The sequence below is a fragment of the Triturus cristatus genome, chromosome 5_2 (genome assembly GCF_964204655.1).
Source record: "Triturus cristatus chromosome 5_2, aTriCri1.1, whole genome shotgun sequence".
NCBI lineage: Eukaryota > Metazoa > Chordata > Amphibia > Caudata > Salamandridae > Triturus > Triturus cristatus.
This window is the reverse complement of record NC_140588.1, coordinates 776,521,404-776,546,630: the sequence shown is the minus strand read 5'-3', so window position 1 is coordinate 776,546,630 and position 25,227 is coordinate 776,521,404. Positions and strand designations below refer to the sequence as shown.

Genomic DNA, 25,227 nt, shown 5'->3' with positions numbered 1-25,227 from the left:
AAACACTGCTGCTGCTTTTGGTACAGGGGCCGATATTACAACACTGCTGCAAAACTGCCCCCCTGTACCAAAACTGGACCCACCGGTCCAAAACCAGCCACCACATTTCCAGCCCACCGTGAAAACGCCTGCTGCCTGCTACGGCCAGACCGGCCCTGAGTGGCAGTGCTTTCAGAGCCCATTAGCATGCCCAAAGGCCACATGCAACTAGTTCTGTGGCCCAGAGGCCCTGCACTCAGAGATTGTTATGCACTACCAAAGGCCATATACAGCTGGTTTGATGTCATGACTGCTAGTGAGAGGCCTACACCCAAGGCCTCACTACAAATGGCTGAACACAAACACGCCTGTTACATAGCGCAGCATACAATACTCATGGTTTTACAATAGGTAAGCCTTTACATTCATACAAATATAAACAAGAGGGTAGTTTACAGTAAAACATTTCTAAAGTACAGCAGAAAATGACATCAAGATGCGAGGGGGATTTGTAGGTCACATATTGTTATGCAGCAACTCAAAACAAAAATAAACTTCAGAGAACTTAGATCCTAGGTTATGGAGTGTAACAATGAGATTACACTGAACCATATAACGTAGCATAACTTGTATGTGCTAAACAATAACTTTTGAGACTTAGTATAGAAATAGTTTGAAGAGATACCATTTTTAAGTTGCTTTGTGAAAATGAAGACTAGGGTTAGGGGTCTTGAATCAGGAGGCGAACACCCCAAAAGCCTATCCCACCCCTGACCCCTGACCCCCTAAAAATACCCCAGCACCCAAAACCTAAATGCACCTAAACACACCCTGAACCCTACAAATACCCCCTGCTCCCCTAAAAACTACCCCAGCACCCCAAAACACAAACGCACCCTGAATCCCAAAAATACCCCAGCACCCCAAAACCCAAACACACGATGAACCCTAAAAATACCCCCTACACCCCAAAACCCTATCCCACACTGACCACTAAAAATACCGCAGCACCCCAATATCTAAACGCACCCTGAGGCCCAAAAATACCCCAGCACCCCAAAACCCTAACCCACCCTGACCCCTAAAGATACCCCAGCACCCCAAATCCTAAACACACACTGAACCCCAAAAACCCCAGCACCCCAAAACCTAAACACACCCTGAACCCTAAAAATAGCCTCTACACCCCAAAACCCTATCCCACCCTGACCTCTAAAAATACACCAGCACCCCTAAACCTAAACGCACCCTGAACCCCAAATATACCCCAGCACCCCAAAACCCAAACATACACAACCCTAAAATTACCCCTGAACCCCTAAAACATATACCCCTACACCCCAAACACAAAACCCTTTACTTACCTTATACTTACATATAAAAAACATATACTTTTACCATTCATGCATTTACGAGTTTCGTTGTAAAAGCTTGCGTGGTAAAAGCATATAAAATGTAATGCCATGCGTTGTTATGGCATTGCGGAGTAATGGTACTTGCGTTGTCATGGTATGCGTGGTGATGGTATGTGGGGTAAAAGATTCGTTGTAATGGTTGTTTACCGTCTAACTCCTTTGCTCAATTCTTCGGCGACAGATTCTCTTCCACCGCCCACTTCATTGCAATTGCTCGTTTCACTAATGTGTATCCCAGAGTGGCATTTGTTGCTCAACCACCGTAAGGTCTGTAGCTTCCCATATATTAAGGAGTCCCAGTTGTGGTGTTAAAATAATCTCCTTTCCTAGTGCTCTTTGCTTGTGGTTTGTGGCCTTTTCCCATAGAGTTCGTATGTAGGGGCACTCCCAGATAGTGTGTTAAAAAGTGGCCTCTGATGGCATCTGCGGAGACACCGCGCGTCTATTCCCTATTTTTGCTAAGGTGACCCCAGTAAGAGTGTTCTGAGTTATTAACAGAGTAAATAATTCTGGCCAGAATGAATGGGTAAAAGCATTATGATGAGAGTGAACGAGAGGGATAGGATGAAATAGTCATAAAGCAGAGGCAGATTCATACAGGAACATTCAATAGGTGGTGCAGAATAGGGTAAATCGAGGGGCTACCAGTTTCATCTGGTGCAGACAAGGAGGAGAAGTGTAGAGTAATGATTGAGGTGTAGAGTCACAGGCTATGAATAGAATGAGGGACTGCAGTGAGGTTCTGGTGGAGGCAAGAGGGAAGAGGAAGGCAAACTTGTATATCACCCTGGAACAATGTTGTTAACTTTCAGAAACATCTCTATGAAGCCTCGAAGACACATGAGCAAATTGAAGGATTGTGGACAGGCAGACTAAGAGGGTGTTTGTGGTCAGGAACATTACACCAATCACTGTGCCATTTTTAATGCACATTATATCCAGAGGCAAAAAATGCACGTATTGCCTGGGACCACACATGCTCGTTACAGTATGGGGCTATGTGGAATCTACTACGGCTTTTTTACAACCAGGTGTCATTTATGCCTATACTGTCTAAGGATCCCATGTATGAACCAAGTCTGTGGAGCTGCCATGGTTGCAGGTGCCCAGACTAAGGACAGGATGGACAGAAAGGCCTATCTTTGCTAAATAGTAATGGACTCCACATAGTGCTTGCAGTTATGTTTTTGGGATTTGAATGTATGGGGAACTTGGGGCTTGTTAGGCAAGTCTCAATAGGGAACATAATGTTTTTTAGGAGTGATTTTTAGCTGAAAGGAGGACAAGTGGAATGTTTAGAGGGACATTTTCATGTATGTCAAAAATATTTAGGGTAGTGTAACAGAAAGCGTTACATGTCTCTCAGAATATAACACACAAGACAAAGTAAGATCACACCTCGAACGTGGAAACGTCACCTATAAGCTAACTGTGAACTTGCCCATCCTGAGCTTTCCTGTGAGCAACTCACTCGGTTAGGGGTAGAAGATGAAACCAACTTGCCTCAGGAAACTTAAAGAGCTTAAATATACCTCTCAGCAATTAAACCGCTGCAGGATGAAACCTATCATATATGTCCAGACACCGTCCATCACTCTGGACCTGGTCCAGGCATACTTGATTATCTCCTCCTTCCTTCAGGGCAAGAGGTGCCATGTTGTACTTCCATCGTAGCCCTACAGCCGTGGCTTGTCCAGACACCTCTAAAGCAGTGCACATGTTGCACTAAATATTTACACACGTGATTCATGCTTCGCATCCGCAGTAGGGTAGACAGTCCTACATACAACTTTGGGACATGTACACAGTTGAATTATTTGTCACTCTGCACTGTAAGTAACATAGTACTTGATTAAGGGGCAGATTTATCAAAGGTTTTTACCCGTTCTGTGTCGATGGGAAAATGTGTTCATACACATGGCCTTAAGATTGTAGTCTAGCATCTAGTGACTCTGTTCAAATTGCTGAGAATTACAAAGAAATCCATTAAGCCAATCTGTGAAACTGAGCATTGGAGGGTATGGTCTATACAAGTGATACAAGTAAACTCTCAATGCTACTGCAGTTTCTACTTATAAACCACAATAAAAATGTCATCGGACTCGCATCGCCGTTATGCTACTCGCAGGCTAAAAAACAACTGCTGGATCTCCTACAGCTATGGAAGACCAAGTCGGCATTAACATTTGCACAGGGTCACTGCTGTAGGAATAAACACAAACAGATTGGTTTACGTAGTTCCTAAGAGGAGTACTTAAAAGACGAGGTATCCTCCCTCCAACAGCTGCAAGAGCGGTTATCAATGGTTGCTAAGTGTTAGTTCAAGTGGCCATATCCATTACAGATTTTTAGCATAACCATGGGCTACAGAAAATATTGTTTATTGTATACAAATTCATTACATGTGAATACACTGTAAATCTAACATGGCTCCAGCCCACACGCATCAGCTTGTACACTCCTGATGTATGGCATTACAAACATGCATCATTTACATAGTGTGGCATTTTTTTATAAATTCCCTTGCTTAGAAAAAGAAACCTAAGAGCAAAAAAAAGAATTCTGTAAGAACAGTAACAATAACCGAAGACCATAACTGAATATTGCTAGATATATCAATCTGTCTTCACCCAGTAAGATCCCAAACTTTGTAACAAACATTTTTCCTACCCACACTTGCTTCTGCGCTCCAGTTGCTCCAGAGTACCCCACCATAATTTTGATCAAATTTGGCTTTCACTCTCACTGTGTACACCACATCTCGTTGAGCGCTGTCAATTATACAATTGTTCTTGCCGGTGATCTATCATAGTGAAAAAGGGTATAAACAGTTATGTAAGCATGAACCTTATAAAAAAATCATGACCAGTTAATTTTGCGAATTAAAATTCATCATGTACAACGTTGAAATTGCAAGAAAAAACTCTAGAATACATTCAATACCCTCCCAGTGTTATGAGCCAGGGCATTAGGGGCCACAACTTTGACCTATCTCCAAACCAGCTATACAACAATCTCTACATACTCTAAACATAAGGTGTTTTCAATCAAATTGGATACTTTTTCAAATTTCACTTTACCCACTCTTGGATATATCTGTGCTAGAAATTAAAAACGATACAGCCATATGGACAGTACTCCCAACAAATACGCCTACAAGTAATAATGGATATTTGAGCATTGCTCCTCGTACAAGATCTTACACAAAGACTTTAGATAGCTAACCTATCCCTCTTTATACAGAAATCTCACATGCTAAGGTCTTAAATAAAAAGCATCAATCTGGTTACAAAGAGCATGCAGTCCCTAGTTTTGAACAGCAAAGCTATTCTGTAACTTACATTACTTTTATACCACCAGGCATCTGACAGCTTAGCTACTCTCCTGTTACACAGCCTCTTGAGCAAGAGGTTTCTAGCTGCCAAGCTTTAACTGAGGAAGAGATCTTACAGACCAAAACCAACAGCAAGAGAGGCATCACTTGAGCCATTAATCTAGGAAAATATCTATCTCCTTGAAACTTACAGAGGAGTAGTCAGAAAGAATATACTACCAGAGTGGCCTTAGGGTATTGCCTTGTCTGGAGTAACTAGGGATGGTATTGCTTGTAGGATGCAGTGTTAAGATCATTTTAGATTTTCAAAGGTCTGGCTTAATCAGTGAAGCATCTAGCATCTAGATGTTGCGGACCTGGGAAGAAAACCGCCTTGATTGAGATTTATAAATACATGAGCTAAAATTAGTTTAATATCATCTAGATTCTCACCAGTGTGCCCACTGATTTACGGTGACAAGCAGAAAGGAGATATGTATGGAAAAATGTTTATCTTTTGTACGCCTTATGTAAAAATAGAAATGTTAGAATCTTTCTGCATGTTTCTACCCATTCCGAGCTACTGTACATTTTTTTTAAACTGACTAGTATTTAACTCTTTCTAATCCTTTTAGCAACAAATATCTAGCTGCTTTTTTGATGTATTTAAGTTTGCACTAGAGATTCTATTTGTATTCTTGTTTGCAAGCATGCTCGCTTTTTCTTATGAAAGAGTTATGTATCAAGGATTTAAGAGGTTTGTGCGAAACGTGATGGTGGAACCATGTATTATATGGAATATGGTCCCCCCCATAAGGAGATTGCAAGACAACTTGGAGTTGCTTTGGTCTTATTTCTCTACATGGTCATGAAACTGCTTGGTGATTTGCATTATCCTTAAACTGTACGGCAATGGGTATTTTAGCCCATATATACTGCCTTTTCTTTTATTTTATTAATTCTTAGTGTTCACACCTCAGTCTCTTGTTTCCAAGCCATTATCTTCAGTCTAAAATGCTTTTGGCAATTTACATTTTTTCATCCAGCATTCTTTGCCAAACCACTTCTCAATAGACCAGTCTAATTTGATTGCCTCCAAGAAATGCATTGGATAAATGATCTTTGAGGTTCTCAACCATGCCTTCATAGACTCTCAGTATCAATTAGGGATTTTTGTTCTCCAGCAGTATAATTTCAGAAGCACTGAGTGCAATCACAAACAATTTAGGGACCTTCTTCTCTTGATCTTGTTGTTTTTTCTCTACTTTATACTTTTCCTGTTATTAGAAGCTAACATCACTAGGTTTGCATTTGTTTCTGCAGAGTTTGTACGTTATGTTTTGCAAACATGCAGACAAACAGGTAGTGATCACTGCAATATTTTTTATTATCCACCACATCTAAGTAAGATGAAATCAGTTAAACAGTCCTGGTCAATATTTAATACTTTGCACAGGTGTATCAGCCGGGGATCTCCCTATCTTTTTTCTCAACTATATTCAGTCATGTAAGTCATAAAGGCTTCACCTTTTTCATCACTGCTTCATTAAAATATTGACTGGGATCGATTCCAGAAGTGTCTTCTTCCGGTATTAAATCCTCCTTTATCTTTTGCAATCATCTTGTTGTCAGTATCTTTGGGGTACCACGAACCCTATGTGCTCTAAATCCGATACATTCATAGAGCTTATCCAAAGCCTCTTACACTTTTTCTCATTCCGTACTTTCAGTATTGTAATTGATAGTCATAAATAGCTCTATATTCTGAAATGCACCTCTTGCACATATTATATACTTTGAAGTTACCTCTAATTTCCACCAAACAACTCTTCCAGTATCATGTGATCAATATGGTGATCAATATGGTGATCATTTGGCCTCCATATGGTCTTCCTTTCTGCCTCTCTTCAGCTAGTGTATTGTTTTATGTACTAGTTCATAACTAGCTTACATGTGCCATGAGTCCTGGAAAGTGGACTTATCAAAAGTTAGTTCAAGATATTATTTGTATCTGCTCATAATTTTCCTTCTTGCTGTCGATTACTCAAATGAAACTTGCACCCTATCTCTTCTATCCATGAATCTACTAGTTGAGAGTTCTTAGTCAAGCTGTTCCAAACCTGAATCAAATATTCCCTTGGCATATGTTTTACTAATCTGTCAGCTTTATCAGGAAAAGTAGAAGTTATTGAATTGGCTTATGCAGTAATGCATAATGCAATAAAACCATATGGCGAAGGCTTAGATAGCGCAATGACTGACACACTAGCTTGCCAGCCTTAGGATCTCTGCTTGTATCTTTCCAAGTTTACATCTCTCACTAAAACAATCCCTGAGGTCTTAGACTTTCCAACTTTACTATTTTTAAGCCCCCCAACACCACCAATCTTACCTCTCATCCCTACGACCGTTTCTGAACTTGGATTCTCTCTAGGTGGATATGTATTGTGCCTTTTTATTTTTTTGTCAAATAGATTTCCTCATGGATAAACAGCCCTTTTTAAGCCTTATTACATCATTTAATAGCAATTACTCTGAGGCATGACCATAAACCAAACCTGTGCCGACAGCACGCTGTGCATGCCCAAACACAGAAATTCAACTAGAAAATTGAATGGAGGTCACATTACAATTATGAAGCAAAAAATAAGCATTACTGAAATTCAGCAGTTATGGTAAGCAACATAACCATAACACAGCCAGCCCCCCAATATACTGTGCATGACCGCACCCATGATCGAGCACACTCGTCAATGTTGGGTACCATGGCATATTATCTCTAAGGGTAGAAGTGTAGAATGCATGACATGGTCAAAGGGGAGGTCCTTCACCCAAAGAACACTGACCATATGTCATGTGCATCACATTTGGGTGAAACCATAATTTTCTGCTGGTTGCTGTTGAAGTTGCATCTAGTCTTAGCAAATTTTCAGACTGAGAATAAGATCAGGAGCACAGCTGGTTTCACTTAAGTTTGACTAAAACATTCCCCAAGGTACACAGAATCTGTTTTTGTCTACAGGCCTTTAAATATGTTTAAAGACATATGTAGGGTAGCAGGCATGCCATGCATAGGGCTTGACATGGTATGACCAGGCATTCTCACACGCCATTGCCATGTCCCTGTAAATGATGACCACAGGGTATGAGCTGCTGCCTTGCCCTGCAGATATTATGGACAGGGATACGGTACACGCCACATGTCCTTAAACCATGCTGTGTTCAATGTACTCCATGGCATGACCATAGCGGGGTACTGAGCAGAGGACATAATGTGGCCACAAAACCTATGATAAAGTTACATTGCTGTTACACAGCAAACCTCAAAACTACTGAAAATGTACACTGTGAAGTTAGTTAATAAACCACAAAGTCCCCTTGAACTTTTTATGACCTCACACCAATTTCACAATTTACATCATAAACGACATCACATATGACACTTCCAATGACATCTTAAATGCTGTGTTAGGACAGTAGACACTCAGGCGATAATCTGTGGCTATGCCCTGAACCCCCTGCATATAGAAGCACAGGACACAGACACACGCACGGACACACACACGGACACAGACACATGCGGACACACACCTCACAGCACAGACTTGATTTTAAAATGCTAATACAATACATCCTAACTCTTGAGAGAGCTAGTAAGAATCATAGGTGAAGGTTTATAAAGATTTCTGCAAAGTAATACTGCCCTAAAATAATTAGTACTGCATTGTATACACAGCCAGACACAATTTTGTGTTATGCCACAACACATAGGTAAATCAAGCAGCATGCAGTTTGAGTTTTAAACTCGAGGCACACCTTCAAGTACAATTGTTTTCATGTGAATGACTGCACAAAGTAATATTGCAAAAAAGTGTGCAATTTTTGTGACAATTGCACTTGTGGAAATATGAGATTTCATTTTACCGATTGGTTGCATGTTTTAATTTGGCGCTAATATTCCATGAAAAGTCAGGTCACAACACTTTGCATGAGCTAAGTTGATATGCCTTTAGTGGATACAGCTTTGAGTGTCCTGGACTACTTTGTCATGGATGTCACGCTAAGCGATGCAAGGAGGTTTATTGTTTTCACTTTTTACAAATACCCTTTTGCGCACATAAACTGACCAACGGTATTGTGTGTGTCAACGTAGTGCTGCTTTGCATGAGTGCTAGTGCAGTAGGATATTAAGCCTGGGCCATAATCTCTTATTTATGTATATAAGCCCATCTTAAACACATGAAAAACACTACCACCTACCATAATATGCGGATTTCATTAATTACTTACACTATATGTCGTCCAGGTTTGTGATTTGCTGCCTTTGCTTTGCACTTCATAGTCTTTGACATGCCACTCAGAATCGTTCCATTTCACATGTATTCTGTCGATGGAGAGCTTCGTTACAGTGATGTGTGGAGGACCAGGACGCACTGAAACACAATGACAACAGTGAGACCTCAATAAAGTGTCATCATTTCATGCTATCAGTTAGCTTCTGATACATGAAAGGTTACGGAGGGGGTTCTCTCCCTCAGCAAGGCCACATTTACGTACACTCTAACATCATTGTATGTATGGACATGGCAGTTATATAGCACAAACCCATCCAAAAAGCAGCGAAGCTCTATACATGGTTAAAGCATAAAGTTAATGAGTAATACCTGGATGCTGGCTTGTGGACAGTTAATGCAATGTGATGTAGTGTTCTTAAAAGAGGCGAGTCATCAACCCTTTCCCAAACTAGAGCTGTTGTTGGAACAGTCCTGATGAATACAGGGATGTTGTTCTAGACCCAGTGTACTAAATTGGAAAGCGCCGGTTCCGGAGGAAGCAAATCCGATTCGGAGCCTATGTTTCCGACCGAGTTGTCCCCTGTTCCGAACGACCAAGTACGATGCGAAGATCTCGTCCACGCGACCGAATCGTTTCTGAACCTGATCCTGTCAGTCCTTCTCATTTGCAGCCATATCATGCCAGACAATGGACCAGGCTTCCGAACGAGCAAGTATGATCCACGATTCGGACAGCTGTATCGACTCGGTCTCAGCGAGACGCAACGGCTGTAGGAATCGGACTTCAAGGGCCCATAGCAGGCCCCCCTTCACATGGGGCCCTCCGTATCGGTCGCGGGGGGTTTACCAATGGGTCCCCCCGATCCAAGAATGTACAGTGTGGCAGGCACCCTGGGGTGCCCGCCACAGGGTGTACACTATTCCCCACCCACACCTTTTTGCTATGGCAGCCTGTGTGCGTGTTCAATATACAGGCTCAATGAGTTCAATGGGAGTCTGAGTGAACCGAGTCCGTCAGCATAAGGATGCATCGTACTCGTTCAGTTGGATTCTCACAGCACGATTCGCTAGGAAAGCCCTCCAGATCAGAGGCATCCAGAGGGCTTTCTTAGCAAGATCCGAATCGGCCCCTTGGTCTGAAGTCTGTGGGTGAGCTGAGAACCACCTGAGATCGTGAGATTTTCTCCAAGGTAAGAGGTGGGAGTGATGGCATAAAAACTGCAAGTCATCTTCAAACACAGGGCACAGAGTTCTTGTTTTTAAGTTTCGCCTGTGTTTGTGAAATCTTTTATATTTAATATATCTTAAAAGGGGGTTCTTATCAGTTCCCTTGGCTGAGTTAATTTGCTTCTGTGTGGAACATTTTTAGTGGTTAATTTCCCCATGCTGCACGCATTTATGATACTTTTACTAAAGCCATTCACACGGTTTAAGCCCCATTCACTGTCAAGATAAGATCTCTTCCCACAGAAAAGCCAGACAGCATCTAACAGTATGCTGGAATGCTTGCGTTTTATTACTTAGTTGTGTAAAGCAGATGCTTTAGCCCTAGAGTGTTTGCGGCAATTCCTATTTATGCCTCAGTACCTTTCTTTGCACTTTGTAGGCATTATCGGATTGATTTTTTCAGCTTAATCTATTTGGCCATTATGATCAAATTTGAAATGTTTTAATAAACATTGCTAATCAAAAATACAGTTACTATACAAGAGCTATGCTATATTTTACTACTAAGCAGGCAAGTGCAGTTACCTTGCAGACAACAGGGTCATGATTTGAACGGTGCAGCAGGTGCCATAAGCCCAAAAGGTGTCAAAACTTCTCTAAACACATAATAATGATATCTTTGACTACTAAACAGGCAGCCACAATTGCAGTTACCTTGTTGTTGAAAGGGGCTTGATTTAAATGGTGCAGCAGGTGCAGTTGCACGGGGGCCAAAAGCTCTAGGTACCCCAATAAACCCAGAATATTGATACATTTTACTACTAAACAAGACAGTCACAAATGCAGTTACCTTGCAGACAACAGGGTCATCATTTCAATGGTGCAGCAGGTGCAGTGACACCAGGACCAACATCTCTAGGCACCCCACTAAACACCTAACATTGCTATATTTTACTACTAAACAGGCAGTCACAAGTGCAGTTACCTTGCAGACCAAAGGGTCATGATTTGAATGGTGCAGCAGGTGCAGTGGCACTGGAACCAAACGTTCTCCGCTAAACACCTAATATTACTATATTTTACTACTATACATTCCAGTTATCTTTCAGTTAAAAGGAGTTTGATTTGAATGATGCAGTGGCACTGGCGTCAAAAGCTCTAGGCACCCCACTAAACACAGATTATTGCAAAATATTACTACTAAACAGGCAGTCACAAGTGCAGTTATCTAGCAGGCACTAGGGCCATGATTTCAATGGTGCTGCAGGTGCAGTGGCACCTGGGTGGGTAGTTGTCTCAACTTCTCTAAACACCAAATATTTCTATATTGAACTACTAAATAAGCAGTCACAAGGGCAGTTACCTTGCAGACGATAGAGTCATGATTGTAATAGTGCAGCAGGTGAAGTGACACTGGACCCAGAGCTCTAGGAACCCCTCTAAACACCAAATATTGCTATACTTTACTACTAAACAGGCAGTCAGTCACAAACGCAGTTATCTTGCAGGCACTAGGGGCATGATTTGAATGGTGCAGTTGAATCAGTGGCACAGGTTGCAAAAGTTGTCAGAACTCTTGTAAACACATAATATTGCTATTACATCAATTAATTCTATTATTTGTCTCTTATTTTTTAAACTTTTGCTATTACTTACCTGCACTATACAACTAGTAACAGCACAATTTATTGCCTTTTTGCACATAAACAAGTCATAAGACCTTAACAGACTTTCCATAATTTATATTGTACAACTACTCAGCAAGCTACAACTTACAACAAAAACAGCGTATTATTATCAATCACATAGGAGAAACCTAATGCATTTACCAATGCTTGCTCAGTATTGTTAACTTTGCTAACATTGAGTCCTAATTCCAAATAGTCTTAAAATAATGATTGAATAAAATAATAAGGAAAAATAGTTCAGTACTCAGAATGTATTTTCAATGTTCTAGATAAAACTCTGCATAGCTAGACAACTGACAGTAATCTTTCACATGTCTATTACAAAGGAATAGAATCCTCAAAGAACAAATTAAATTATTTAAAGGGTCTTAAAAAACAGATGCCAATCCTGCAATCATTATGGTTTCTCTGCCTCATTTAGAGGCAGTGAAACCACAATGTTTCAAACTTCAGAGAGTCAACTGGCTTCACAAGTGGAAACTCATGTCGCAGTGCCCCATCAATCACAGGTAAGGTAACAGAACCACCTAAATTGCCAATCAATGGCACTACGTAGACTATAGGTAAGCGGGTGAGTCAATCCAAGCAGGTTCCATTTGCCTTTGGAGTCTATTGCTGTACTGTGTAATATATACTGTATTTTATTCGCCTTTCTACTACTGTGTGAGCATATACGAGCACCAAGCACTTTCTGAAGCAGTAAATGATTCGCACTTACAAAGTGTGTGGTTCTCATACCTTTCTTTTATTGGTGCATAATTAATTTAACATATACATTTATTGTGTTTCCATCTTTGTTGGTCTACTCCATGGAACCTATGTTCAGTCCACCTGTGTTCATTGTCCAAGTTTCCAGGTGGTTTCAGAAAAGGGTAGCCCCTGTTTGCATATAGGTATGTATGCTCTTTTACAATGCTTACTGATCTTCCACGGAACGCTGGAATGGAGTCCTTCAAAACAAGCCTGGTGAAATGTTTGTCAACTGAATCATGTACCAGTGATCAATGATGTAGCTTACCCAGTTATCTGGAATTAAAGCCTGCCAAATTTCCCAAAGATTCTTCAGTTGGCCCCCCACTAGGTCTTCACACCTTTGATGAGGGGGAACTGAAGCTGAAGATTAGGTGCAGGATTTTTCAGTAGCATAAGCACCCTGTTTCAGCCCCTACCTCTAAAGGGCCGGTTGTAATTTTTTGTAAGAGCAGGAGGACCAGTCGGTCTCCTTTAAGCAAACCTCACCAGTAGGAAGTGACTGGAGAAACAAGCTTTCGGTCCTCTGCAGGCTATTTAATAGATCGAGTTCCAAAACGTTATTTCCAGTTATAGGGAGAAGCATTAGGAGAGAACTCTGAGTTGTGTCTGTCTTCCACAACCCCATCCGAATGCTACTCCCAGCTCCAATGGCTGCCTCAGCCTCTATGGCAGCCATACACAAGCTGTCAAAAGATAGATCTGATAGGAGCCACATTTGGTCTTCCATTTCATCCTAATAGCCGTACAATCCAGAACTTGTTGCCTTCATCCTGCTAGAGCCTGAAAGACCTTTGAGAAAGACCGGTCCACAGAACTAGCATATGTGCTAGTGCACACTGGTGTGCTAACTAAGAAGCTGAAAACCTAAAATGCCCTATCAAAGAATCCACTTGAAAAATAGTTGGGAAGGCTGAAAAAACCTCTGAAATGGATGGCTCTTCATTAGGTGCCTAGAAAAGAACATTCAAGCTAGTTCTTTCTGTTCCCTTGCTAGCAGCTTGGAGACCGCTCCATGCCAAGAAAGAGAACCAGGCTCCTTGAGCGTATAATGCAATAGGAAATGGGCACTCTCCTCTTGTTCGGTTCAGGAAAAGGCAGGTTGCCTCTGAGATGCTGCAGGACCTCCATGAGATCTGCTCTCTGATCTAAACACCCCCTTACATCTTCATCCTCTGGTTCATCATTCTGGACCTCACACCTAGGCAGCGGAGGTATGCCCTGCAAGGCAGCAGCCACAGTCTGATGAATGATCTTTTAGAACGCAGGCATGAAAGGAGTAGGTTCTTGAGTTTGCAACTTGTCTTGGATAGTTCAAATTTTCTGTCGACCCAGAGGAATTCTCATCATTATGCCTCTTTTTTGAGACACAAATAAACTGAGCTTCCAATTAGGCCTAGCTGATGCAACTGGGAGTCTAAGGAGAGAGAGAAGATGAAGATGAGGGAGGCTTTATCGTATCATTTGCCAAACGTCAACCAAACCTTGTGCGAACAGGCCAAGGTGCGTGGTCCAAATGTTCACAGCCCTCAATGACACAGGTGCATCAGTCAAAGGCATGACCGCGTCCGAGAGGTTTGATTTCCCACCCACCCATGGCAAGAAGAGAACCAGACACTTTGCATATGGTAGCGACAACCCAAACCAGTTGTGAGAGGTTTACACAACCGACGTAAAGCATGAAGAAAAGAACATGTCAGCCAATATCTTCTTCATTGCCACCAGGAATAACAATCCCCCTTAACTGCTACATGCTACAGTTGTTGAGGTGTACAGCAGTGACTAATTTGAAATCTTTGCACTGGCTTTGTATAAAAAAGCTGGTCACTTTCACGGCGCTTTGTTTATACATCCATTCATAACATTGGTCCCCTGTCACTCAAGAGGAAATGTATCCCCTACAACTCTGCTCAGAAATTGAGACCTTTTTCCAAGTTACTCTTACCCATGTCTAAAATCAAGCTTGTCAGACAGGAAGGTAGATCATTCATGTGCCTAGCAGCTTAACATCTGAAGTCTCTCCCACTGGCTATTAAGATAATCTCCTATCACTCTCCTTTTAAAAGCACACCTAACCTGGCTGTTTTTGAAATCAGATTAACTGTTCATGGCGTCTATCTTGTACAGAATCTCTCAGCATCTGGATGCCCCATGGGGCAGCCTTTGGGCTTTAGAAATGACATTTCATTCATCCTTTTATATATGGCAGGAGATGCGGCTACTTGGTTGGTTTCACTGGACAGTAAGGATAGGTCCTTACTCTATGACCTGGATATCTTTAAAAGTGAACTAAGATGCACAATCAGCTGGCAATGAGGCACTGGAATCTACACAGGAAAACAAGGACTTAAGTAGCTTGATCAATTTAATAAGTTAGTCCTAAAGAGGGAGAGGCTGGAAGTTACAATGACGAGTTGAAGGATATGTTGGCTAAAACCGTGGATCTTTCTACCAACTGTGGAGCCTTGATTGAACTGGCTGTCCAGCTTAATAAAAGACTCTTTGGATGAAGGGAAGAGAAAATAATTGGATCCAATGCTTCTTCCACATTTTGACCACTAGTCCAAACCTAGGAATCCCCCTCAGAACCTATGCAGCTTGGCTCCATCAGACCACCATTGACAAAGTAATAGAAATGGAAAACACACAACTAGTTTATTTATTGTGGCCCATGCCAACAGTATATTTCCTAGACAAACCAGGAGATTCTGGAACACAAACCAGATGTCTCACTGTTAAAAGGTTCTAATGACTGAACTCCTAACCCAAGAGGACATTTGAAAATAAGCATATCCTACAATAGACAGCAGTACACTCCAGCACACCTCACCATTGAAGCATCCAATGAGTCCAGTGCTGCTACAATGGAACAAATCTCTGCCAGAAGGCAATGTGTGTGCCAGTTGCAAATATGTGTATTCCACAATAGATATATAGCACAAGTTAGGCTACACAGTGGAATACACCTGCCTCAAGGCTTCATTTCTCATCAAACAATAGGGACCAAATTGAGTTGTCCAGAGGAACACAAGAAGATTATGTTGGATACACTAGATGCCCATCAGTTTAGTGTCATTTTAAAGATGCCTTGATTCACATTGCATCACCATGTATGTGCTCTGTGATCCCCAACCGACAAGTAGGACATTTGACTGTAAAGACGGTTTTAAACCAGGCACGCAGATACATCCTACCCATTTCTATGCACTCACTTGGAAGGCAATTATCATCCGACAGCTTGATTAGAGAACTATTTGGTGAAACAGCTTTACCTCTACTGTTTGCTCACAAACACACATATGAAGAAACTGTTGTAGGAAAAATAAAGTTTAAACAACTAGAGATAAAAAAATGAGATTTCAAGCAAAAGTAATTTTAGAAAATTGTGGGTATAAAAAGCTACAAATACAACTTGCTGCTTCTCAAAGAGGCTATTCACCAGATATATGTCACGGGGAATATCACAATATCTAGAGGCATCACAAAGAACTTGATGAATTTAGGGCATCTTGTAAAAATAAGTGAACTTGAGGAACAGAGAACAACAAACAAACTCTAGAGACTAGCAACATTTCTCCAAAGCCAATCAAGTAGGTATGACCATCAGAAACATTGTAAAATGAGGAGAATATGTAGGTTTATGTTTTAAAAAAATATATATTTAGAATGCTTAAGACATTACGTACAAAGGCATTTCTTGTGACAGCACCACAAAACTAAGTGTGGCTGGTTGACGTGTCAGATTGAATTCCTGGACACCAGGTGCAGCTCTTGCTGAAGAGCAGGGAAGCCTCACCCCACCTGTTGTGGTGCAGCAGGCACACACAAATAAGTGAAATGGCACATCAATGCCGTTTTAGTTATATGCGCAGGGGGCGGGGCTGAATCCTACAATTGTAGGATTACAGCTGACCCTGCAGTGCGCATGTCGGGATAGCCGGCTGGTTTGCTACTGCCAGCCCGACACGTGCAGTGTGCACCTAGCAATTCCCTGGCTGTGATACAGCCGGGGGATTACCGGCACAGGCCCTCAGCCTCAAAATAGTGCTGGGTTAGCCTGCTCCCACCAATCCTGGATCTGCTCTCATGCTGAGAGCAGCTCCAGGATTGGATGTTGGAATTCCACTGAGCAGAAAGGTAGTCCTCTTTTCTGGTCGAGGACCCTGATATGGAGAGAGAAGTGCCACACAAGGGGGGGGGGGGGGGGGAGCAAATATGGTGAGTTTAGCGCCGTCACGTCCCGCCATATTTTTATAGTTGATAGCTATCACTGCTGGACACCAAAGACAGCTCCTTCAACTACGCAAAACAAGATTGAGACATGAATTCCTGAACACAGAAGAGAGATCATTTAACAATAGTGCAATGGCATGCATCCTGCAGGACAGTGACACTTGACATATAGCCTGTGAAAGGATTAGGCTCCTAAAACTAAAAGGTGTGCTTCAACCAGGAATACATGACTATTTCAGTGTATGGATGGTGTCTTTGGCATATAAAGGACAGAGTGCAAGCAGCAGTGGAGCAGGAAGGTGGAAGAGCCCCAGGTTCTCAGTCTGTTTACTGATGCTGTGTAATAAAAGAGGCGCTCATGTGATTTGCCACCCTATGATGACCCCCGACTACCATCATTCTAATTGACTTTAGTGTGTTATTTTACCCAAGCCTTAATGTAGAATTTGTCCTGCATATGTCTGCTTCTCTTCTGTCTTATAATCTTGCTGTCTTTTAGTGAGAGCTGTCATGGAGTAGAACAGTACATTTATATTATGAGTGCTTAATATTGGCTTTGACATGGCTTCATGTCATCTTGTTTCCTGACTTTGACTATTGGCTTTGACATGGTCTCATGTCAACCTGCTTTCCGACTTTGCCTTGCTTCTGCTTGCACCGAATTATGAGTTCTTACTATTGGCTTTGACATGGCCTCATGTCTAACTTTGCATTGCTCCTGCCTACACAGCAGTGCTTGCGATTCATAATTCAAGGTCTTTCTGCTCCTCACTTGTTTTTCGCACCTCACTGACCAGAGTGAACTGGATACTATCTGTGGAATGTATAAACTCCGTCAAAATACAGAGGCTTGGCCAGCCACTGTCTTGGCCTTGACGCAGACTGGTACAGCCTGCTCGGTTTTTTCCAATGAGAAAGGGGCAGGGTTTTCTAGAAACTTCGCCTCATTTTGAATAACGATATTTAAGCTGGAAGCTTTCATAGGTAAGGTGGACATTCACCATAGAATAGACGTATTGCTGTAGAAGGTGATGGAACTTGAGTCCTGACTGGCACACCTACCTACTACCTGGGCTGTTAAAAGGGCTTCCCCAGCTAAAGAACGGGCAAGGTTGTTGCAGAATCAGTCGGTGAGGTGTTCCTAACCACATTCTCTCTCTCTCTCTCTCTCTCTCTCGCTCTCTCTCTCTGTGTCTCTCTCTCGTGCATATATTTTCTACTTTTTGCCATCTGTATATATATTGCATTCTATTTCAATTGTTCATTTAATTATTCATTTGCCATCTGAGAATTTGCATTTACTGAAATATTTGGCTTACTTTTTTTTTTAACATTGCATTAATCAATAGTTTTCTTTGAGTCTGCCATAATTTATATGTTTGGCCTGTCTTTTTAAAATGTTGCATTAATAAACTTGTGTGTGTTATTTTAAATGCACCAGAATTTGTTTTTCTTGCCTTGCCTTACCTAAAGGGAGTGCTGTGTTCTTTCCTCATCTTTAAGAAGTGCTATTCAAAGTGTATTTTTAAAGGTGCAGTGGCATATTTACCTCCCAGAAAGGGATCGCAGGGGTTGGATGTATTCTTTTAGTGAAAAACAGAATCATTACATGCTGCTAAGTGTGGTGTCTAGCAGGAATTTCCTTTTTAGGGTAAAGCAGTAATCTCTCTTCCAAGTTGCTTCTTTCTCTGCCTGCATCCAGCATCCTGTTGTATTCTTTCCAATACACGTCCCATAGAGACAAGGAGTTTGGTGAAAAATGCATTACGTACAATGTCAATTGATACGTGAAGCTATGGCAGAAGAGGATGTGCTTGCACTGCACTGGTGTAATGCAGTGACAGAGCAGGAACACTAGTAAAGTCGCATGTAATTGATAAGTTCATTATTGTGAAAATCTTTTGAGGGTTGGTGTTGGCAAGAACTTCATTTATTTGCCATCTCAACGCTATCTCGTAGACAGCACAATGCAGAGAGGTGCCAAAGAGGCTAACCAGCACCTGCACAGTGAGATGAACGGTCGTGCCTTTGTGTTGAGAAATATTCAAAGTTATCAGAGGGCTACAGTAGCGGGTGTCTCGCCTAAAACCTCTGAAATTCAGCATAAAAGGGGTAAGAAAGCCAGAGCGCAGGAGTGAAAAAAAGGAAACAAAACTGATTATTTTCCTGACTCTTCAATCTCTGACCTTCTTCCCCATCTTACCAGATATCACCATAAACCATAACCAAGATGATGTAGGTGTCTTAAATGCATAGGGGAGAATTTGAACAGAGGCTGTGGCATACTGAATTAGTTGTCTCTGATGAAATCTGAAATTGCAAGCCACAGAGGCCCTTCTCAACCCAAGTCAGGGTCTGATTTAGCAGATTAGGTATTCGTCTAACCATACTGTCTTTGCACCAAGAGGTCAAGGACAAGTTCAACCGATAATAAATAAGTGTAGTGATTCAGAGAAAGTATTCGTATGCACATTTATGGCCCATCTGTACTCCATAAAGGATCTGAAGTGTATTTCCTAAAGGTGATCTTCGCAGACGACTCTTAATGAAGAGTGGCCTTAAAATCTAAAATAGGTTATGTCGGTGGCTCTCCCTCAGACCCGATTGTTAAAAGGTTGACCCCATTCTTAGCAGGATAGGCATAGGTCTTAACTGAGCTCTTTGTGCTTGGACTTATTTTAGCTTTGTTTGGTAAGCTAGTTTTTTTTCTGGTTGCAATTGTTATGCAGGCAAAACCAGGTAAGCTCTTCTCCTTGGTAACCATCTATCTAGGACTTTTTTCTTACATATTAGTACTCAGGCCGGGGCCCAGGTTTGTCTTTAAGATGGCAGTCTATCATTTCTTGGAAGAAATACTCCTGGGTTAGTATGAGATTTCTATGCCCCATGAGTGGCAGCTCAAGGATTCTTCTTGGACAGAAGTCCAGCTGGTTTCCCACTCAGTTCCGCCCACTTTTATCTCCAACTTCAGGTTTGGGGTGGGTGATCCCGGAGCTAGAAAATGTGCAGCTAGAAACATGGCATTTTGTTTTTCTATTTTTAAAGGGAACACATGCCAGGAATATTTTTGTGGCACTGAGGAAAAACAAACTGGAAAAATAAACAACCGCTGTTAGTAAAAATGTGAGAATCTAGAATGATGTCAATGCTTTCCTAAAAGTGTTATGGTTTAACTATGGCAGAGCTATTCAGCAAACTGGTTTCATAATTTAGGTCTCTGAAATGGTTACAAGGCCAGCACTGAGATCTTAAAGTCTTGTGGGGAGAAGATACTACAGAAAACATGTGGATTTATGTCCATACAATAATTTATGGGTCAGACACAAGCCCTGAACCAAGAATGGTGGCTGATAAGGTACCAATGCAAACACAACAAGTATTGTATTGAATTTTTATGTGCAGACGAATTATAGGCATATGGCTTGAATAGTTCTTCATAATGTGAAAGGACTGGGATAAGGAACTAGATGAGATAGTGCAGCAATATCTGACCAGTAATCTTATCATCTCAATTATTTCTTCCGTATTCCAGTCTTTAGAGATTCCACCCCAATCCTGCAATGGCCAATGTCTTTGAAGTATGGGACTTTAGTGGTGTAAATATAATAGATCTGATACACAAAGATTTTGCAATGAGAAGGAGTGCCTTATTCGTGTAGTACTCCTGGTTTACTACTAGGCTGCATGAGCACTCCTCAATTACTCCTGACTTATTTCTGGAATTCAGTAGTAAGCAAGGAGTACTGAAAGAGTAACCCGCAGCACAATGTTTGTGCACTGGGCCCATTGTGAATTGCGGGAGGAGTTGAAGATGAGATATGGAAGATGAGATGTGTAAGATGTGCAAGAGGTGTGGAGCAGCGGCCAGGGTGCTTGACTCCGGACCAGGGGGTTCACGGTTCAATCCCCAGCGCCGGCAGCAGGCTAGCCCAGCACCATGTGACTCTTGGCAATAGCTCGCTTAATCTTCCCGATGGCTCCCAGCACCGGGACACCTCTCTAGAGGTAGCTGTGCGCTTTACCAATGCTTGTATAATTATTTAAATAAATCGAAAGGAGTAGCCAATGGGCATTCTGTATTGTAAATGGATCCCATGCTTGATAGCAAGGAGAAATGGGTTGATGTAATGAGGTCACAGGTAAGTAAATGCCTGAACAATCACCTGTACCAGGCACCTAAAGCATTGCTTAAGACAAACACTGCCCACATGTCCACCAATTGTGAAGATTTCCAACACTCAAACATGTCAATATTGACCCATACATACACCATAATGTGGTAAACTTAAATACTTAATTAAAAAAGTGGCTGCAGTATGCACATCACCAAAGAAACACAAGAAGAAGATTCAAGGCTTAAATCCTTACATGCTTGATTACCATCTCAATCTATGAGACTAATAGGGACCAATGCACTCAGATTCACCCAGCCCAGTTAACACAGAGGTAAAAACAAAGAGACGCATGTTGAGGCTTCTGTGTTTCACAACCTAATCCAGTGCCAACTCCTCCGCTATGCAAACTAAAAATAAAATGATAATAACAAGAAGTTAATATAATTTTATTTTTCTTTGAGGGACTCCAGCCAGGTTGGGCGGGAAGGGGCTGGGTTCGCTGCCGTCAGAGGGAGTAGGAATGGTTTTCACTCCCTCCCTAAGTGCGCATGACTGCTTGTCCGGCCCCCTGGGGCCGGCAAAACAGCCATGCGCAATTGGTATTTTGTGTTGCACAGCCCAGTGGAGAACATGCCCAGCTTCCCAGGTACTGCCTGAGCGGCCAACCAGGCCACTGATGGCAAACACGACGCTGCTCCTGCAGCGTCATGATTGGCTGGGAGAGTCTGAGAGCCTGGCTTTGTCCAGTGACAGAATGCGAGGACGGAGGAGAGACGAGCGACGGCAAAGAAGGTAAGTTTATTATTATTTTTTCATGCCTTCCCCCCTGCCTCACCACCCTCGTACAGAGGCAGCCGCCACTGCCCTCATCCCTCATAGAAGCACCATCAAGAAGTTTAAATTCCATGCAGCACCAAGTGGCCTTGGGATACTGAGGCTATTGTGTTATATAACAACTCAATTAAATAACATAACATTCGAGCTCAAGTTACTTATAAACATGTTGTCATCTCTTGTGTATTTTACTACACATGTTCCCTGGTGCTCTGGTGATGTAGGACTGTTTTGTTTCAATCTTCAGTCCTTTAATTAGCAACATGTGATCCAATGCAAATGTTTTGTTTCCATCTTGCATTCGTATTTTGTTATGTGATCTGTTAAGGAGGAAGATGCATTATATCTTGTGTACTTTACTATTCGTGTTCTCTGGTGCTCTGGTCCTTGCTGCTCAGCAATAATGTCAATGCGTTGTTCAAAATGTAATAATGAAAAGTCCTGGTAGCCGAGGTGTAGGCAGGGCTGGCTTTAGGGCGGTGCTACTGGTGCGGCTACACTGGGTGCTGTGCTGGAAGTGGGCGCTGACCCCGGGGGGGGGCGCTGTACTTAGCAATAACTTACGATTTCTGCAGAGTTGCTTGTGCATCCAGCGTTCATGCAGCAATACAAATGTCAAGGTAGCTCTTGTGATTAATGTTCCTGTTAGAGAGTGAGATCAGAGTTTTGAATAGTGGCACTGAGTAGTACAGAGGGTTAATATCCCTGCTGCAGAGAACATGTACTGTGCAGATTGCAGATCTGTAATTTATGTGGGTAGCTCAGTGGATTACTGCTTTTGTCACAGACATCCTTTTGTTAGTTGCAATTCATAGGATACACTCTTAATATAGAAAAGTGATTGTTACAAACCATCATCAAAGAACTGCATACAAACTGCACAAAATAGGTTAGGATGTTATGCCCCCCCCGCCCCCCCCCCAAGCCTTTCACTATCTATTCCTAATGTTGCAGAGAAGGGTTAATTTGGGTAGATAAACATTTTTATTACTAAAGCCAGAATTTACCAGTGCTTTAAAACAAATTAAATGTAGGTGAAAGAGAAGGGCTATGGAGAGATGAGGGTCGTTTTTACAGGGTGGTCATGAGGGAATCAGGAGGGGAGATCATGGGGGGGGGGCAATCCCGACTGTCGCACCGGATGACACGAACGCTAAAGCCGGCCCTGGGTGTTGGTTATAGATGATAATTTATTGCTCTTAGTTGCAGATAGGTATATTCATAGTAGGTTCCTACCTAAGTCCTTAGGACTACCCCACCAGGAGCAGCCTCCCTGCTGCTCAGCCCATACTCCCCACCTCACAGGCACCCAAGCAAGCCATTGCATCACCATGCCCTCCAACATGCCACAGACAATCATACTGGCTGAGCATCAAGGGCCGGAGCACCAGGGAACATGCATAGCAAAGTACACAAGATATAACGCATGGAACTTTAAGCTGCTTTACATTGATTTAACACGATTATTGCCTCAAACTAGCCTTTCTGTACCGTCCCTCAGTGCAACGCTTCTCATGGTGTCATTTAATTGAGGCTCCGCCAAAGCCCAGCAACAAAATGCCCACAAGAACTTTCTGCTCCATGTCTGATCAGATATTCCGAATGTTTTTTGATTCTACTTTTCCTTGCGCTCACACTCGCAGGTCTAAGATGTTTTGCTCAGTAAGCCCACGTGCCAGGCTAAAAAAGGGAGCAAATAAGTGTGCTTCCTTCGTCACTAAAACATCTGTAGAAGGCAGAGAAGTGCAGCTAAGCACTATCCGAAAAAGTTAGATAGGTAGCCATGAAAGCCAGCTCCAGCAAATCACGTTTAATATTTAATTTTAATGGTTAAAACGTGCACCCCTCTGGTTAACAATGTATCACCCTACCAGAAAATAAACAAATCTAAGTTTGCAAAAGGGTGAGTACTTACAAATAGTAATTGGTTCCAGAGACGAGTAGAATCTTCCCAGTTTCAACGAACTGTCTGTGACCAAAATATTAATCCTGTTTACACTGTAAAATGCCTCAGAGAATTTACATCCGTGCACTACCCCTTCTTTAAGAATATATTCCTGGCATTCACGAATTTCGTTCCACTTCAGATCCCTAGAAAAGCAAAAATCAAACATGTATTTAAACGACCTAAAAGGTAAAGTCATATTGGCTAACTATCAGCAAATTGCTTCAATGATTAGTGGGAGGTCCATTAGTGCTTAATTTATGCCGGTGGTTTTTGGGCACCGGGTCTTTTGAATAATCTGACTTTAACCCAGTGCAAGAGAGAGAAAGTCAGAAAAGAGAGATAGAAGGAGGAAGAGTAGGACATAAAACAGTAACAATTTGAGAAGGGATGAAAAAGTACCTGCAGAGACAGTACGAGTAGGGAGGTGGAAGAAAGAGGCATGAGGTGCAATTAAAAATAGGTAATTTTTGTATTCAGAAACCCTGGCAATCAATCAGCAGTCCCAGTATCAAGCTCCTAAGAACAACTCTGGGTGCTGTATTTTTTATGTTTTTAATATTAAAGCACTGAGGTCACTCATTGATCAATGAGAGAGACTGACGACGGTATGCCCTAAGGCCTTCAGGCCCTCCCTGAAATGAAACGCATGAAAACCCCTACAACCCTTTATGCCACCAGCACCTGCCACAAATCATCCCCTTCAGTCCTTTAAATTCGAGAAAATGGAGCCCACAGGCCAAGGGCTCGGGGCACTGAAGTGCTGAGTGTAATCACAGAGGGAAGAAGGCATGGAGTACTAGCTGGCATGGACCATGCCCCTATTGCCAATAACTGTCTTTTTATGAAGACTTGAAAAACATAGATGAGCAAACCATGCCCAGCTGTGAAAAAAGAAGCTCCTGTGCAGTGGCATGAAGATGATGGCCCCTTTGAAGAATGTGCGCGGGATGCCTAGTTTTCTTTACACTATCTGCCTCACACATGTTCTGTGACTGAGACTATTAAACAATCTGAATCCCCCACTGGAGAGCAGACCAGGCATTTGAACCTTTAAGGGAGAGTTATAGGCACACTTATTTAAGGAGATGCTTGGATTAGGATTACATCCCAAAGGGATCAAAGCACCTGCACAAAGGCTCCTGGTTCAGAGGCCAACAGACCTGAACCTGTCTTCCAACTTTACCCCAGGAGTGAAACATTTTTTCTTTGATTTCTCCTGTGAATACTTGAAAAAGTGTCAGTTTACAGTATCCATTTCCCTGTTTTCACTAATCAGCATCCTGCAATTTCATCTGCTTCCAAGAAACATAATTATCATCTCTCTCATTTGATTTGCTTGAGCATATTCTCTCCAGTGTTATTTTCTCTTATTTTTTATACCCTCCCTGCTTCGTTCTGATTTTCACGTTACACTTCTCTTTCTGTTTACTGCTGTTATTGAACATACTTGTACACTTCTGTTTTTTTGTTTTTTTAGATATTCCTGTTTT

General features: G+C 42.0%; 1 protein-coding gene across 1 annotated transcript in view; it reads right to left on the bottom strand.

Moving 5' to 3' along the window:
- IL13RA1 (interleukin 13 receptor subunit alpha 1) overlaps positions 1-25,227 on the bottom strand; it is a 241,844-nt gene that overhangs the window by 73,671 nt on the left and 142,946 nt on the right. The window contains exons 5-7 of the mRNA XM_085607889.1: positions 23,705-23,880; positions 8,998-9,140; positions 4,065-4,197 (exon numbers count right to left, since the gene is read on the bottom strand). Of these exons, the coding sequence (XP_085464015.1) occupies positions 4,065-4,197; positions 8,998-9,140; positions 23,705-23,880 (452 nt within the window). The remainder of the gene's footprint in view (positions 1-4,064; positions 4,198-8,997; positions 9,141-23,704; positions 23,881-25,227) is intronic.